The sequence below is a fragment of the Amborella trichopoda genome, chromosome 6, assembly GCF_054954075.1.
Source record: "Amborella trichopoda isolate Santa Cruz 75 chromosome 6, AtrichopodaSantaCruz75HAP2 v2.0, whole genome shotgun sequence".
Classification (NCBI taxonomy): domain Eukaryota; kingdom Viridiplantae; phylum Streptophyta; class Magnoliopsida; order Amborellales; family Amborellaceae; genus Amborella; species Amborella trichopoda.
In genome coordinates, this window is record NC_142341.1 from 43,875,403 (window position 1) to 43,894,297 (window position 18,895).

The window sequence follows — 18,895 nt, forward strand, 5'->3', positions numbered from 1 at the left end:
ATGATTGATTTTCAGTAGGACTAATCTAGTTCCCTCAATATATCATGAACCAAGAGGTTCCATATAGGAACCAACCCGATAGAAGTAGCCGATCCAACCCTATATTTTTTTTTCCCCTCCAATTTTTGTTGTTTTGGGGTAGCTTGTTTAGGGTGGATTGCCCATCTGGATTGGCGATTAGCGACCTAGACCTGTTTCATGGCCTTGCTTATACGGGTTTTTAAACACTGGCTTCCACTGATGCCACCCTAGATGCATGGTGCGGATCCCACCTCGTGTAATTTATAACAACCACTCGTTTGAGAAATATTTTCCCAAAAGGAATCAACCACTATTGAGATCAATTTCCTGATGGTCCTTATCCAAATCCTATACCTTGATTATCTATCCACAGAAGTTTGAGCTCCAGGCCAACTTTACAAAAGAGAACACAAGAAGTGAAGTGGTCCTCAAAGATCAAAACATTTTCCATTGTTTCAAGGTAGAGAGTGTGAGAAATAACACCGGTGCATATGCTGTCACTCCATGTTAGGGAATTCCAATAGAAGTCTAAGCCCCACTTCCTCCACTCTTCCACCAGCCATCCCACTAATCAGGCTTCAATGAACCCTGCTGCGAAACCACAATCAACTAAGCTAAATCTCTCCTCTTTCCATCCCACTCATGGCCTCTTACATGGCCATCAACCTATGTTCACTACTTTGATTACCGGTCTCCTCTCCTTTCTACTCCTCTATCTCCACCATTCTAACAAGTCAGTCAGGCGACCACCTGGTCCTTCAGGTCTCCCCATCATCGGTAACCTCCACCAACTAGGTTCCTTGCCGTACCGCTCCCTAGCCCACCTTGCCAAGATCTATGGACCCTTCATGCACCTTAAATTGGGCCGAGTCAGCACTTTGGTAGTCTCCTCTCCTAAGATGGCCGAGCTGGCCATGAGGACCCATGACCGTGCCTTGTGTAGCAGGCCCATCCGTGCGGCCACCAACCACCTTACCTACAACAGCACAGATGTGGTCTTTGCACCATATGGACCATATTGGCGCAACGTAAGGAAGATTTGCATCCTGGAGCTCCTCAGCTCAAAGAGGGTCCAGTCGTTCCGGAATGTGAGAAAAGAGGAAGTGGGGCTCCTCGTCGACTCGATCTTTGTATCCTCCAAAGCTAAAGCTCCTGTCAATTTGAGAGATGCGTTTCATTCTCTCACTAACAATGTGGTATGCAGAGTGGCACTTGGGAAGAGTTATAGGGAGGACGAGCCGGAGTTGGAGGAGATATTGAATTCTTCCCAGCCATTGACTAGTGGCTTCTTTGTGGGGGACTTCTTTCCATCATTGGAGTGGGTGAAATATTTGACAGGGTTTCAAAGGAGGTTGGAGAAAAACTTGAGGCAAAGGGATTCTTTCCTTGAGAGAGTAATCGCTGAGCACCTTCTTCCTAGAGCTCCAAAAAGAGGGCACCCCTGATTTCACTCTCTCTAGAAATAACATCAAATCTGTTGTTATGGTAGGCAACAAATTGAACATGCTTCACTGTTTACTGCATTTCACGATTCATCCCTTTCCCTGTCTACTATTTGAACTTTTCTCTATTCCAATTATGCTTTATTTATCTCTTAGACAAATGTTTAATAGTGTTGCTGATAAAAATGAAGCAATAAAATTGCCGCACTACTTCTTGGAATTTGATTTTTTTGTCAATTTTCTGCGAGTGGTTTTAAAATTGAAATTTGGTACAAATAAGAAAGAAGGGATAATGAATATTTTGAAATTATTCACCCATATAAATATATTTGGTAGTTCATCTGCAAGTTTCAACTCTACTTCTCAAGTAAGAAGAAATAACAATATTTGCCAATTATAATTGACTTGCATCGATTTCAGCCAAAGTCTGGTTTTTAATTCCCACTCTCCACCATATTTACCGGGAGCGGGAGCTGCTCCGGTTCCGATTCCTGTTCCAAGTGCGGGAGCATTGGAACGATGTCTGCCCAAAGCTCCGGAGCTCGAGAAGCGAGTTCTGGTAAGGGTAAAAGCAGTGGATCGAGATCCTGTATGAAGAGGGAGTGCTTTCCCAATACATCGGGATCGAGATCCCTATTTAATAGGAACACTTTCCATATCAAATGAGATTGTGTTCCCATATTCATTGGGATCGTGCTCCCATCGACAATAGGATTGTACCCCCATCTGACCGTGTTCTTATTTAGAATGGATCAAGTTCCACTGAAGGAAGGATCATGTTCTGTGCATGATTAGTCCATGCTCCCATCGTAGAGCTCCACTTTTATGAAAATTTGGGTTAAATTGTTGAGGATCGATCTCTTGTATTATTAAGAAATAGATTTGCCAAGGTGGAGTCAAAAGGACGACTCCGGAGGGCCGTTAACAGCCCAGGGGAGTGTCCGGCTAGGTAGAGTCAGTTGACTTGGCCACTGTGGGAGTTTGGGAGTGGTAGGCCCCGAGGAAAATTTCAGATATCTGTACATGGGGTATTTCGATAATTTGTACCATCTATTTGGGACTCGATATATATTGTTGCCATGTGGTTTTTTTTAGGGTCAAGGGAAAAGACGTAGATCTCTTTGTAATAAGAGATAACAGAGAGGCGTGAGGAAGAGAGCTATTGTAACCCTATTCTCCATTGCCAATAAAGAAGTTCTCATATCCCGTGGATATAGACACGTTGCCGAACCACGTATATCTTTGTGTTGTAGTTGATTGTTTCTTTCTTTTGTGTTTGTTATTCTTTCTTGTTTTCGTGTATTGCTTTTCGTTTCTACAAATTAGATCGAAATCCCTATTTAACGGAAACACTTTCCATATCAAATGAGATTGTGTTCCTGTATTCATTAGGCTCGTGCTCCCATCGACAACAGGATCGCGCCCCCATCTAAGAATGATCGTGTTCTTATTTGGAAAGCATAGAGTTCCATTAAAAGAAGGATCGCTTCTGTGCATGATTAGTCCATGCTCCCATCGCAGAGCTCCACTTTTATGAAAATTTGAGTTAAAATATAATTATTTTGTTTTAAAAATTAATTTTATTTAAGAAGTTTTTAGGATGTTTCAAAAAATAGGGATGGAGTTTCGGAAATGTGGGAATCGCGCTCCTAAAACTCTGGGAGCGGCGATCTAATTTATTCAGGAACGAGATCCTAAAATTTAAGGAACGCGTTCCGTGCAGTATCTGGAGCGAGCTCCGTTGTGAATGGGATCGAAAATCTTAAAAATAGGAGCGAGCTTCCAAAAGTAGGGAACAAATTCCAATCGAGATCCCGGCTACGGGGCGCTGGAGCTGGGTTCCGGAGCGGGAATGCCACCCTAATTGGGCACTCCCGGTAACTATGCTCTCCACAACTCTGTATTATCCCGTTCTATACTTCTAATAGTGACTAGAAAAGCATGTTACGTTACCACACATTCTCTATTTTGAGTCATCCAATTCATCAGCAAGCAAGCACCTTTAATGGCTGCCATATTCGTCATCATTGTTCATTAGTAAATACCGTATTAGTGAAAAATGGCTAGTAATTGCGCACGATAAGCAGCACACTGAATTGCAAATGTTTGCAGGACATGTTTGCAGCTGGGACAGCTACCACTGCGACAGTACTAGAGTGGGGAATGTCTGAGTCGATAAAGAACCGATCAGCAATGAAAAAAGCCCAAGACGAAGTACGAGGGATAGCTAAAAGCAATAACAAAAGCATGATAGAAGAGAAAGAATTGCAACAGCCCCATTACCTGAAAGTAGTGGTGAAAGAGATCTTGCGATTGCACCCTCCAGCTCCATTGTTGATTCCTCATGAATTGGTCGAGGATTGCGACATAGAAGGCTACTTTGTCCCTTCAAAGACCACAGTTTTGGTGAATGTTTGGGCAATTGGGAGGCACCCAGACTCGTGGGTAGATCCAGAAGAGTTTAGACCTGAAAGGTTTATAAGTAGTAATATTGACTACAAGGGCCAAGATTTTGCGCTGATACCATTTGGGGCAGGCCGAAGGGGATGCCCTGGAATTTCCTTTGCAATGGTTATTTTAGAGCTTGCATTGGCCAATCTCTTGCTTTGCTTTGATTGGGCAATGCCTGATGGAATGAATAATGAGGACCTAGACATGACAGAAGGTACAGGGCTCTTTGTGCTCAAGAAAACCCCCTTGCTGCTAGTGGCAACTCGACAAGCACTTGATAGTAACAGTAATGGCGATTGGTAACGATTTTTGTGTTCTTTTCCAACTCTTTAGTATTGCTAATTTTCCCTTTGCTCCTGTTTGGTTCCCTGAGAATGTGACATGTGGGGAAATGTGTATTGAGGAATTCGTATCTCCTAAAATTAGCATTTCCTAAAAGATTGGTATATGTTGTTTGGATGGTATCTGGCATAGACATGGAAGATGAATCTTCATCGTTTGGATTGCTTGGCAGTTTAATCTTCAGGAAATTCAAAAAATTTTATTTATCATTATTTTTTTAAAAATAATCATTCTCAATCTTTCTATTACTGTAGTTAACAACCATTTAGGTCCTTTTTAGTGTATATCCAAATGAGGAAAAAATGGCGACATTTCAATATTGCTGAGTTTGTCTTCTAATATCTAACAACAACAAAATTTGATGAAAAAATGGAAGATACATTTTAATAGGTTCAATATAATATCTATTTTTGCAAAGGTGAGAATCTTTCATTCCAACAATCAATCTCATGAAACATGTGCATTCAAATGTTAACATCTTAATTATATTAACTAAATAATAATATAATATTATTTTATTATTATAATAATATTTTAGAAAAGTATATAATGAGACTATTTATCTTTGGTACAAGATGGTCATAGTTAATCTTCACCATTAGATTTGAAATTGGATGGTTGTATCTATTCCATTAACCAAGCTCAAACTTCAAAAGAAATTTTCTTGAATTTTGTGACACACCGAAGCTATCAACTTTTACATCAGATGGTTGCAAGTAATTGTGATGTCCGTGTATTAAACGTAAATGGTCTCATTGTGTACACTCCCTAATATTATTATGATAACAATATGATATTATAATAATATTATTAAAATATAATAGTAACATTATTATAATAACTATTATAATTATAATTAGAAAAAATATCTCTATAGTCCCCATTTTGAACTTTCATTTCTCCATTGATCTAAGGTTGCAAAACCTATCATACTACATAAAAATTCACTCTCTAATATCTCCTAACCGCCTGAACATATTTTATTCATTTTTTACTAATGTTTTTTACCCAAACAAATAAAAAAAAGAGATTGTTTTTTAAACCCCTCTCTCTCCTCACATGATACATTTCTCTCTCCCCCAATCAAACTCCCAAACCCCTCTCTTTATATCTCCCCCCTCACCAACTCACCAAGAAACTACACTACCCCGGTCACCTGCTCGCGAAAAAACTACAAGAGGCGATGATGGGCTCCAAGAAATGCCACTGGTTTCGATCTCTTGAGCCATTGTCATGGCCGACTTAGTCAAAGAAAGAACTGCCTCTAATTGAGTCCAAAAACCCATGTCTCCAATTATATCTTCAACTTCTCTGGCAAGAGGATTCTGTGAGCGAAGAAGCTTAAAGGAGTCGTCCATTACAACAAGTTGCAAAGCTCGAACAGTGGCCATGATGTCCTCTAAAGTGGGGAAAATCAGAGGGAAGTTTTTGCCAGAAAATGCATCAGAAAAATGGTTTTCTCGCAAGACTCTGATCAGCCCCACCGTATCATGCTCCTGCAATTGCAACTTCTCAAACCCAGCTCTCAATTGAGCTCTCGAGTTAAAAGAAGTTTGCGATTTTTAGGCAATTCATAGCTACTTTTAGAAACAAAGGTAGTTGTTTGCCGAAATCCTTGATCAAGCTATTGAACCCTTGGAATTGGCAAGAAAGGTTCACCATCCAATGGTTTTCAGACTCCAAATTCCTCAAAGCCTTGGCTTTGAACCTATCGACGACTATACCAACACATCTCTGAACAACTCCACCATTAAATTGCATTTACACTGTCCCAAAGTGTTCCCTCAGCAAAATTGAGGGAACAGAGCCAGTAGTGAAAACTGCCTTTCTAAAAGGAATGGTTCCATTAGGGAGGTTAACTGGTAAACGAGGTTTCTATTTCTAGAGTGATGAGAAGAGGTAGCAGTTGGGGCAGAGAGAGAGAGGATGGTGAAATGGGGCAAATGATGGGGAAGCTAGAGAGAGGTTTTGGGAGATTTGCAGTGAAATTGGGGCAAGTTCCTTGCTTTAGGTGCTTGGAAGCTGTTCTCGAAGGGTTGGAAGCAGAGAAGAGAGAGTTTGGGCACACCAGTGTCCTGGTTTTGAACCAGGATGGGCTCGAGAAGAGCCCAATACCAAGTTCCAATGCCTCTAGGAAGCTGCGGCAAGGAGATCCCTTGTCTCCTTTCCTCTATACAATTTATGCTGAATGCTTTAGTTTAATGTTAAATAGAATGGAGAATGAAGGCTATTTCACTGGGTTTCGGATTGCTAATTCTGATATCCAAATCTCTCATCTTCAATATGCAAATGATACCCTTATTTTTTGTCAGGCAGAGGCCCTTCAAGTTTAAAACGTTGGCAGATTTTTGGATATCTGCGAAGCAATCTTGGGTCTGAGATTTAATTTCCATAAATCTTCCATGGTTGGGACTTATTGTGAGGATGGGATGATAGAGGAGATAGCTAATATTGTGGATTGCAAGGTTAGCTCCTTCCCAGTGACCTATTTGGGTCTTCCTATCTCTGATTCAAGACTTACGATTGCTATCTGGGATATAGTGCTTGAAAGAGTTAAAAAAAAGTTGGACTTATGGAAGTACAAGTATCTCTCTTTGGGTGGTAGAGTTACTCTTTTGAAATCGTGTTTTTTAAATCTCCCTATATACCAGATGTCTTTAATAAATATGTTTGCCTCGGTTGTAAGAAAATTGGAAAAAAATGACGCGAGACTTTCTCTGGGGCTCCTATTCCAATGGGAGGAAGTTCCATTTGCTTAGATGGGATACAATATATATACTTAAGAAAGATGGTGGGTTGGGATTAAGGAGAATTAGGGTGTTTAACCAAGCACTGTTATGTAAATGGTGGTGGAGGAGCTTTAAAACTCAAGAACCATTTGTGGTATAAAGTTCTTATAGATAAATATGGAGTTGATAGATTAAAGGTGTGGTTGGCTAATGGGCACGAAAGAGAGGTTTCACAGGTGTGGTTGGGTAATGGGCATGGAAGAGAGGTTTCACAGGTGTGAAAGTTTATCTTTAGATGCAAGCCTATTGTTTCAGGTTATTCTAGATGAAGTGTTGGTTGTGGTACGCAAGTGTCTTTATGGCATCATAAATGGATAGAGGATTATCCATTGAAAGTGGCCTTTCCTGATCTTTATGGATTGGTAACTCAGCCGACAGTGACTACTCATGAAGCTTTAGAAAGAAGTGGCCTGCAAAGTTCTTAGAATATTGCTCTATCTTATGGCAAACTAAGTAATCACCTATTATCTCAATGGTGCTCTCTTATGAAAATGCTGGATAACACCTATGTTGTTGCTGATGCTGAGGATGAGATTATATGGGAGATTGAAAGCGATGGTGTTTCTTCGGTGAAATCTTGTTATAATCTATTATTCCAAGATAGGATTAGATGGTCTAACTCCAATGTTGCTGCTGTTTAGAAATGGCCTATACCACATAAGGTACAATGCTTCATTTGGCTTGCTTCTTTGAATAGGAATTTAACGGTTGATGACTTGATTAAAAGGGGAAAAATTTTGCCTAATGTTTGTCTTTTGTGTAAAAAAGATAGGAAAACAGTGACACATCTCTTGATCCATTGTTCCTTTACATCCCGTGTGTGGTCCTGGCTTTTCTCCACACTTGGGATACTTTTTGTCATGCCCCACTCAGTGGAAGGTATTATTTCTTAGATGTCTTTAAGCCATTTGTCGGTAGGTGGGACAGTCCTATGGAAGATTTCTAAAGGGGTTATCCTTTGGGAAATAGGGAAGGAGAGGAATATAAGAACCTTCGATGGGAGTTCATTATCCTTTGAAAAGCTCATAGCCAAAATTAAGCAATTCATTGGGATATGGCTATCAGTGACTAAGGAAGGTTGGGGTATTTCAATTGTGGATGTTTTGTCTAATCTTCACAATCTATTTTCCCTAGGTATTTCTCGTCCCAGTCTAAAGAGCTTTTGGTTAGCACCTGACTTTGGGAGTGTTAAGCTAAATTTCGATGGAAGTTCCTTTGGAAATCCAGGTAGGGCTGGCATTGGTGGTGTTGTACGTGACTCCACGGGCTATGTTATTCTCTCCTTTGCTGGACCGCTAGGGAATAAAACTGCAAACTTTGCTGAATTGAGTGCTTTGTTGTGTGGGTTGAAAATTTTGTATGAGAGGATCATTACTGGTAATGTCTGGATTGAAGGAGACTCCTTGTATGTGACAAAATGGTGTAAATTGGAACATAAGGTTTTGTGGGAATTGCGATATTTGTGGTTGCAAATAATGGATCTAGTTGGACCTTCTATTTCGTTCAATCATGTCTATCGGGAAGCAAACTCCATTACCGATTCTTTGGCTAAAGGAAGTGCATCGTTACCTTCGCTGTTGATGTGTTCTGATGTAATTTCTTTCACTTAGTCATCAATAATACTTTTGAACATTTGTCAAAAAAAGAGTCTTTCTTAATTTGTTTGGGTTAAAAGTTGGAATAAAAATAGATAAAGTTATTTGGGGGGTTAGAAGATAGGTTTTGAAGTTTTGGGTTTAAAAATAAATGAAAGTTGAAAATAGGATCTATGGAAATTTTTTCCCTTATAATTATGATTATTAATATAATAGATAATAGTAATGTTATTATATTATTATTATAGTAATTATATTCTTATTATTCAGTAATAAAATAATATTATTTTATTTGTGTTATATGATATTATAGTGTTGTTACATAGGTGAAACTATGAAAGTATAATATATTATTATTTAATAGTATCATTATTTATAATTATTATAATATTAAAATAGAGTAATGATTCTATAGGACCCTCCCCCACCCATGTGTGTAGGACTCCAAAGGATCACCATTAAAGTTGGCACGTATCTCTAGAAAAGTTATGACATGGGTGTGGGACTTGATTTTTCTATATATCCGTACCAAATTTAATGGTGATCCTTTGGGTTCTTACACACATGAGTGGGGGAGGATCCTATAAGATCATTTCTCATGAAAATATCATAATCAAATAAAAATATTTCAATAGTAATATAATATAATATTAATATATTAAAATAATAACATAATATCATAATAAGTTCGTAGACCATGTAAACAAATAGGTAATTATACATGGAAAGATTTATGTAGTTTCCTCATACATTGAAGATATATACTTCTCCTCCCATCTAGCCATCTAAAGTAGATCAAGTAAGCTACTGACTGTCTGATCTAGATCCAACACTTCAATGTATTTTTTATTTCTTTAATTTGTTTTCTATAAATTATATGAATATGACATTTGGGATGCACCTAAAACAAATATTAAAAATAAATTTTCGGTAAATATAATAAGCAAAATACCCCTTGAAACTTTTAGGGGTATTTTTATCACTTTATTTCTTGAGAATATTATTTTTTATATTTTCTACAGGTGCGAGTTTAAGAGAAGAGTGGATGGCTAAAATTTAGTGTTAAAATATTTTGTACAAAAAGTTAATGTTAAAATCATGTAGAGACGTTACATTGTGAGTATGAGTATGAGTAAACTGAAGTTCGAGTATGAGTAAACCGAAGTTCGAGAGGAAAAACAACAACAACAACCCATGATTAAGGATTATGTGTAACAAGGAGATAGGTTTGCTCGATGTTAGATAGACCAGCGGTTAAGATCGAAATCGCTTGATCTAGGTATGGAACTAGTGATGATTGGGCCGGTTTCCAATGGGAACCATGATTGGCCCAGTTCTTATTGTTGGGTATCCCATCCCATAAAGGATGGGCACCAATGAAAATAGTCTTTCGAGAAAGGCAGTTTAGAAAACAAAAAGTTATGACTTGTTGACCAGATCATGAACCCATGCATTATGGGATGTCTCTAACTTAAATAGATAGAAATACTTCACCTTTTAGGAGGTTATGTGATATTATTTCTATATTGGTCTTTATCTCATTGGCCGATAAAATCAATTGCATTAGGGGTTTATGGTTACTCTTGGTTTTAATCAAAGCTCTTGGGTCATTTTTGGGGCGTACTTCTCTTGGGCCATTTCTTGAGCTTTTCTTGATGTATTGAAACATACAAGATGTCTCCATTTGCAGAGAAGAAGAAAAGACGATGATATAGAAAGTTATCATTTTCTTAAATAGAAGAATAAAAGAGAAAAAGTTATCACTATCTGATAGAGAAAAAGAAGAGAGAGAGAAAGTTACCCTTATTCTTAAAGAGAAGAAGAAGATGAAAGAGTCAGTGATCATTTTCTTATTCTTTATATAAAGAAAAAAGATAGAGAAGAGAAGAAAAAGGGAAAAATAGTGAACATTTTCTTTTAGAGAGAGAAAGCCTCTAGAAAGAAAAGAAAAATCGGGGAGAGAGGAAACCTTAGAGAAGAAAACCTAGAGAGAAAAATATTTAAAAAAAATCAGTAAACCCAAGAAAGTTTATTTCTTGGAAGACTATCGTAAAATAGTAGATTTGTCAATTTCTCTCATGGACGTAGCTTGAAATGGTGAGTCACATAAAATCTCAGGGCTAAGTTATTTGCTTTATTTGTATGTTTTCTACTCATACACACACATCGACTTTGACATATGCTTATGTTCCAGATATCCGCATTCCACTGCGAGCATCCGTATTTGTGCTAGAGGACTCTAATTGGGTGAGCTCAACCCTTATGTATCTAGCATTTTTCTAATTGGGTGAGATCAACCCTTATGCATCTACCATTTTCATTTGTCATTATAGAACTGCGCTATTTGGACTAGCTGAATCATCCGGTTCCCTTTTTTTCATTAACTTTTTATTTTTCCTTTTTCAGGAGCAATGGGCGAAACCTTATGTATAGGCAAGGCATACAAAGTGCTAGAGTAAGCTATATTTGAATGTTTTGAAGATATGCTGACTGATTTTTATATGCAATTGAGTTTGTGAGGTTCTCCTTTCCGAATTTTTTATCTGTGAATGATAAATTTGGGCGTTATTGGTTGTTTCTGAAAATTTGTCTAAGTGTTCATGTTCCTTGTCTTGGTGGATTCATAGGGGTTGCTTTGTGATGCAGTATAAAATTTATCAGTAAATAATACTAATAAAATTAATCGTGTCTAAGAAAAAAATTAAAAAATCATGAAAAAAATCATGAAAAGAAAGAACAAAACGTGCAGATTCGAGTATTTCAGCATAGACCAAATTCAAAAGAAAAAAAAACACTCACAAAAAGACCACTCTCTCTCTATACGATCTATAAAGATTAATGTTTTTTCATTCAATCAAAATTCACCGCCATTTACATTGCACGAGTAACCCTTTTATATTAGGGTCCTTTCCAAAACTTTCTAAAAAATATATATTCTCTTCCTTATCTAACGAGGGTGTATGCCTCCTAATGTCATGACGCAGTCCCTTTATGACGCAGTCCCTTAATGTTAGGAACTTAGGATGCTCCATGCCATCTAAACAAATAATGCAACTCTTATCTATATACGAAAGATATCCTTCTCCCAACTCCTATTACAGAACATTATCCCAAACGAAAAGTTTATATAAGGTTGTAACCCTAAAATGTAGAATTACATATGCACCTCAAAAATCTATCAGAAAGGTTGTTTTAATGTTGAAAAACTCTCTATTTGATCATTTCGACATCAAGATATATGAATATAAAAAAAAAAAAAGTTTTTGAGTCTAAAAAATAGTGCATCTTGCAACACATTATCTAGGCTGTCTATTTTCAAGATTTTCATATGTTTATAGATCTCCTTGATTTTAACTATTTTTGGAGTTTAAAATTTTTTAATTAGATATGAAAATAGATTTTAAGATAATCCTCGAAATTTTTTACTACAAAATTACATGTTATGATAAAATTTGGAGGTGCGCCTTAATTAGATTATTTAAGGTTACACACACCCTTATCTAAAAAAACGCTCATAAAACACATATTACCAATTCAAAAGGGAACCAGTGGTTTAAAAACGGATCGGCTCAGATCGGGCACCCCAAAGACCCATCTAGATCAGTGAATCAGTGATTCGGATCGGGAATCGGCCAAATTGGTTGGATTAAGCCTGAAAAAAATTCAAAAAATTTATTAAAATTAGTTATAAATGTTGTTTTTTAGGAATTAAATAAGAAATGAGGGTACTACATTATTAACTTTTGTTTTCTTCATCAATTTGTGAATATTAAGATGTTTTTTCCCTGTGTGAACTTATGTTAACCATTAAATTTACATCACACAAAAAAAAAATCATAGAATTATCATGGATACAGTATATAATCATACATGAACTACAATAAAGAATGGATTAAATCAATGAAAAAATGGCCACTAAAATATCAAATTGGCGGAAAACCTAATCCGTTAAAAAAAAAAACCAAATTATTATAGCTTAACTAACTATAATTCAAAATTACTATAACCTAACTAACTACAATATTATATACTGAAATTAAAATTGTTGGCTTGTTTTTTATAATTATTTTATTATACAAATAATAACAAATCTAAAATATCTTATAATATCATTTAATTTAAAATGTATTATTGACAACTGTAAGAAAAATAGTACACTATATGATTTATAGTGCAAATAAATTAATAAATAAAATAAAATATTTGGTTTTCAATGTAGAAATTATTAGAATGTGTACCAATTTTGAAAATAACAATTTAAATTTCAAAAATTTAATTTTTTAGGCTTCTAGAATAAATTTAGTGAAGGAGATTGTTAGTAAAGAGAGAGATTTCAAATGGCATCATTGTATGAACCCTATCTTTAAATTAATATTCCTAAATTTATGTTAAAGATCACCTTGTCATAAAAATAACAAATATAATTAGACCATTTATTCCTAGGTTGTATTAAGAAATATATGTTGTATCAATAAATACTTGTTACATTACCTTTTATATTTTTTTGACAAGAAAAATATGATACTTGTTGTATTACCTTTTATTTATTTTTGACAATAAAAATAAGAAGATATTGTATTACTTTTTTCTTTAGCTTGTTGTATTAGCTTTTTTTTTTTGATAAGAAAAATAAGAAAATGATGCTGCCAAGGCACCTTTTATTTTTTTATACATTTTAATTGATATTTTTGACAAAAAGTACTTGTTATATTACTTTTTTTTATTTGACAAAAAAAATAAGAAGATGTTGTATTACCTTTTTTTTTTTTTTTTACAATAACTGCTTGTTGTATTACCTTTTATTATTTATTTTTTTTCTTTTATTTTTGTTGACAACATTTTTTTTTTTTTTTTGACAACATTATTTTCTTATTTTTATTCTTTTTGAAAAATAAATAAGCCCAAGTTCGAACTTGAGACATCCAAGATGAAAACGTAGGTGATAATCAATTGCACCACGTCACAAAGTATGATGCTTTTCATAATAATAATATATTGAATTAACATCTCAACGTTTTATTACCGTGTTCGAATCCTACATCGAAGAAGAAAAAGAAGTTTGAGGGGAATAAATACCTCCTCAATACCTTACTCATTAGGGTGATAAAAAAAGTGAGCAGGGCGATGTAGCATGATGTACATGCGGCATTCCTTGTAAAATGATTATTTTAAAACTAAATTACAAAAATACCCTCATCCAATGACTCGGTCATTTATAACTGACCATTTATAACCGAATGCCATACTCCGATATGTGACCATTTATAACCAAATGTCATACTTCGATATGTGACGTCATTCCAATGATTTGTGATGTCATACTCCAATATGTGATGTCATTCCAAATATTTGTGATGTCATACTCTGATATGTGACCATTTATAACCGAATGTCATACTCCGATATGTGATATCATTCCAACGATTTGTGATGTTATACTCCGATATGTGATGTCATTCCAACGATTTGTGATGTCATACTCCGATATGTGATGCCATTCCAACGATTTGTGATGTCATACTCCGATATGTGATGTCATTCCAACGATTTGTGATATCATACTCCGATATGTGATGTCATTCCAACGAATTGTGATGTCATACTCCGATATGTGACATCATTCAAACGATTTACTGTTAAGAACCGGGCGAGTCTATGCTTTTTAGAAGAATCGACACGGGGTACTGATTCTCGTGTCGAACCGGGTGAGTCCGTTTCGATTTGTCGAGTTTTAAATCACTAGGGTCAACCATTTTTTAGATTATTTCAAATTAATGATGGACTAAAATTAACAAACTTATCAAACTAAATCTAAAAAAACTAGTTTTAATTATTAATCCTAATAGATAAAAATAAAAAACTCCACTCAAACTCTAAAAATAAAATTAATATTTGTAGCCAGCAGATTTTGATCTGCACGACTTTGTTCGAGGAAATAGATGATCTCATCGATGTGTGATTCGTAGGCATTACTCTGTTCAAAGAAGTAGAATGACTTATTGTTGTACACTCTGTTCATTCCAAACTACGCTGCAAATATTTAGTGGCCTTTGATCATAAAATTTAAAGTCTTCAAAAGAATAGTGTAAAAGCTTCAAAAAATCTATCTATGCAAATTGGAAAATCTTGAAAGTTGACGCTCTGCTAATTTGATTGTTTAGAACCTCACACTTATATAAACTTTTTTCTTAGTTAAAAACTATGATATCTAAAGGAAGGATAAGACAATCACATATAGGCATATCGCAAAAGGGGGACAGCATTCTAACCTTCTAACTTCTCCAACACCATTTTACGACATTTTCTATTATGAAAATCACAAAAATTAATTCTAGATAATTCTAAAAGAATAAGAAAAACTGACATATCTCATTCAAGAAAAAAGAAAAGAAAAAGAACAATAAGATTTCCAACCAAGAAGTAACCCATGAAAACCTTACTTAATAACTATGAAATTTGTGTGCAAAATATTGTATTGACCACACTGACGTATTGAGTTTTAGGGGTCTCACATTGTAAAAGCTGATCTGTATGATTGTGTAGTTTTGTTTGGAATTGGGATCAATGACCAAGAGATCTAAAGAAATTGCAGGTTAACTTATGCATTACACAGAGGGTGTGGTTTCTATAAGCTTACAAGCTTAAACAATCCAATTAAGGTCTATTATAATATGTAATGTTGGTGTAAACAAGTATTAGGATTATTTTAAAATGTATTTTTATATTTAATTATAAAATTTTGAACTCTAAAACCGGTTAAATCAAGTAAATATATGAAAATCTTGAAAAATGGACGGTCTAAACAACGTGTTGCAAGATGCATTATCTTTTGTACTAAAAACCATGACAACTATGTTTTTTGGAATGGAATGGGACGAGAGTTAGCAGGAGCCCGTATCCTTATGGGATGCCCTCTTTCAATTATTTTGGGGATGCGTTTCAATTATTTCACCCCACCACTTTCTACAAGTGAGATTTGGAAAGCAACACGTTGATAAAGGCTTTTGATTTGAGGTTAGGGAGAGAGAGGAGCAATCCCAATAGTATGACCGGGGAAGTAGGACTAGAGAGAATGAATCTTAGCAGAATAATATTAATAAGTGAAAATTAGATGGATGCTTCCATAGGGCATCCTACAATCTTTTGTATGGTTTATGGTACGCCAAAAGCGCCCAATAGCCGTTTGGTTTCGGTAAATATTTTTTAAAAATACCAATGTCAATTCTAATAGCTTGATCCGGATTGATTTTCATAAGGGTAAGGTAACTTTTTTTTAATACATTGGGAACCGGGAGATTTCAGGTAGGAACCGGCTTGATAGAAATTGCCTATCCAGCCCTACCGTTTTCTTTTTTAGTAAGTTATTTCTCAAATTTTCTATTTTTTAATGGTAGTCCTTAGGCCAGATTGCCCATCGGGATCCACGATTCCTAGACCCGTTTGGTAGAGGACCGGTTGGCCTTGCCATGCATGGTGCAGAGCCCACCTCGTGTAATTTATAATTTCCTAAAAGGAAATGATATATATCTCAACCACTCACTAGTGAATTGACATCAATTTCCTGGTAGTCCTTATCCAACTCCTACACCTTGATTCTCCTTCCACAGGTTTGAGTTCCAGGAAACCTATACAAAAGAGAACAGAGGAAGTAGAGGTCCTCAAAGATCAACTCAACATTTTCCATTATTTCAGGGCATACTTTAACATTCCCATTTCTCAATTACTAAGAGAGAATAAGAAATAACAGAGGTGCGTGTGCTCTGTCACTGTATGTTAGTGAATTGCATTAGAAGGCTAAGCATCCCAGAAACACACTAAGCCCCAGCTTCTACTCTTTTCTACCAATCATCCCAAAAACCAGGCTTCCATGAACCTTGCAGGGAACTCACAATCAGCAATGGAAACTCTCTCTTCTTTCCTTCTCACTCATGGCCTCTTACATGGCCAGCAACCTATGTTAACTACTTTGATTATCCCTCTCCTCTCCACTCTAGTCCTCTTACTCCTCTATCTCTGCCGCAACAAGCAGTAAGGCAGCGAAAAGAAGGGACCACCCTTTCCTTTGGAGCTCCCCATCATCGGTAGCCTCCACCAACTAGGTTCCCTGCCGCATCGCTCTCTAGCCCATCTTGCCAAGATCTATGGACCGCTCATGCACCTTAAATTGGGCCGAGTCCCCACTCTGGTAGTCTCCTCTCCTAAGATGGCCGAGCTCGTCATGAAGACTTATGACCACGCCTTTTGTAGCAGGTCCATCCTTGTGGCCACCAACTACCTCACCTACGGCAGCACAAATGTTGCCTTTGCACCATATGGATCATATTGGCGCCACGTAAGGAAGATTTGCATCCTGGAGCTCCTCAGCTCGAAGAGGGTCCAGTCGTTCAGGTTTGTGCGAAAAGAGGAAGTGGGGCGCCTCGTCGACTCGATCTTTGTATCCTCCAAAGCTAAAGCTCCTGTCAATTTGACAGAGGCGTTTCTTTCTCTCAGTAACAATGTGGTCTGCAGAGTAGCACTTGGGAAGAGTTATTGGGAGGAGGAGCCGGAGTTGAGGGAGATATTTGAGTCTTCCAAGTCGTTGATTGGTGGCTTCTTTGTGGGCGACTTCTTTCCATCATTGGAGTGGGTGAAATATTTGACAGGGTTTCAAAGGAGGTTGGAGAAAAGCTTCAGGCATAGGGATTCATTCCTTGAGAAAGTAATCGCTGAGCACCTTCTTCCTACTCATGGGAAGGAGGACGAGGAGGAAGAGGAGGAGAAGGACTTGGTGGATGTACTGCTGCAGCTCCAGAAAGAGGGCACCCTGATTTCACCCTCTCTACCGATAACATCAAAAGTGTTGTTATGGTAAGTAACAAATTGAACATATTTCACTCTTTTCTGCAATTCTCTAACTCCTCCTCTGGGAGTGAGGGCATTTCACAATTCCTCTCTCTCTCTCTCTCTCTCTCTCCAGCAATAAAAATTCTGCACTGCTCCTTGGAATTTGATTTTTTTTTAATTTTCTCCAAGTAGTTTTAATATTGAAATCTGGTGCAACTAAAAAATAAGTAATTATTAACATTTTCCAATTATTCAATTATATATAAATATATTTGGTATTTTTGATGCATGTTTGAAATCCTACTGCTCAACTAACAAAAATGAGGAATATATTTGCCAAATTATGATTGACTAGCATGGGTAATGGGCTTCGGGTGTCGGTGGTGCAGGGGGCTGAGGCCTCAACGTAAGCCCCACCCTCATTTGTCGCCATTAACTTATCAAAAAAAAGAAAAGAAAAAGGAAAAGGGCATTGATTTCAGCCAAAGTTAAGTTTTGAACTTCCCCTTCTATACATCTGGCAAAGGTCATCTAACATTAAAATTTAGCAATAACCAGAAAAGTATGATATGTCACCACATATTCTTTGTTTTGAGTCATTAAGTATGATATGACCAGAAAAGCAATTACCAGAAAAGTGTGATCTATATATACATATACCGCAAGTACCTTTAATGGCAGCCACATTGGTCGACATTGTTAATTAGTCGCTATAAGCTGAACACTGAATTGTGAATGTTTGCAGGATATGTTTGCAGCTGGGACAGATACCACTGCAACAACACTAGTATGGGGAATGTCTGTGCTGATGAAGAACCAATTGGCAATGAAAAAAGCCAAAGACGAATTACGCAGCATAGCTAAAAGCAGTAACACAAACATGATTGAAGAGAGACTTACACCAGCTCCATTACCTGAAAGCAGTGGTGAAGGAGATCTTGCGATTGCACCCTCCAACTCCATTATTGGTTCCTCATGAATCGGTAGAGGATTGCGACATAAAAGCCTACTTTATCCCTTCAAAGACCAGAGTTTTGGTGAATGCTTGGGCAATTGGGAGGCACCCAGACTATTGAGTAGACCCACAAGTGTTTAGACCCGAAAGGTTTATAGGTAGTGATATTGATTTCAAGGGCCAAGATTTTGCGCTGATACCATTTGGGGCCGGCCGAAGGGGGGGCCCTGGAATTTCCTTTGCTGCAAGTGTTATCGAGCTTGCATTGGCCAATCTCTTGCTTTGTTTTGATTGGGCATTGCCTAATGGAATGAATCTTAAGGATCTAGACATGACAGAAGATTCAGGGCTCACAGTGCTCAAGAAAACCCCTTTGCTACTAGTGGCAAGCACTTCATGTTAACAGTGTGGCGATTTTTAACATTTTCTGTGTTCTTTTCCAATTCTTTAGTAATGCTAATTTTCATTTTGGTTTCA

At 36.8% G+C, this 18,895-nt stretch overlaps 1 protein-coding gene and 1 non-coding gene across 2 annotated transcripts; both read left to right on the forward strand.

Moving 5' to 3' along the window:
* The first annotated feature begins 323 nt into the window (after positions 1-323).
* Positions 324-4,420, forward strand: LOC18431166 (cytochrome P450 71AP13). The gene is made up of 2 exons (XR_002280413.2): positions 324-1,506; positions 3,576-4,420. It is a non-coding gene; the product is annotated as a cytochrome P450 71AP13 (transcript).
* A 3,116-nt stretch (positions 4,421-7,536) lies between these two features.
* On the forward strand, positions 7,537-18,895 carry LOC18431164 (cytochrome P450 71A9). The gene is given in 7 exon segments (XM_088870900.1): positions 7,537-7,603; positions 8,180-8,422; positions 16,674-17,487; positions 17,819-17,869; positions 18,082-18,100; positions 18,209-18,354; positions 18,356-18,895. Coding segments are annotated over 7 exon segments (1,806 nt in total). The 3' UTR covers positions 18,822-18,895.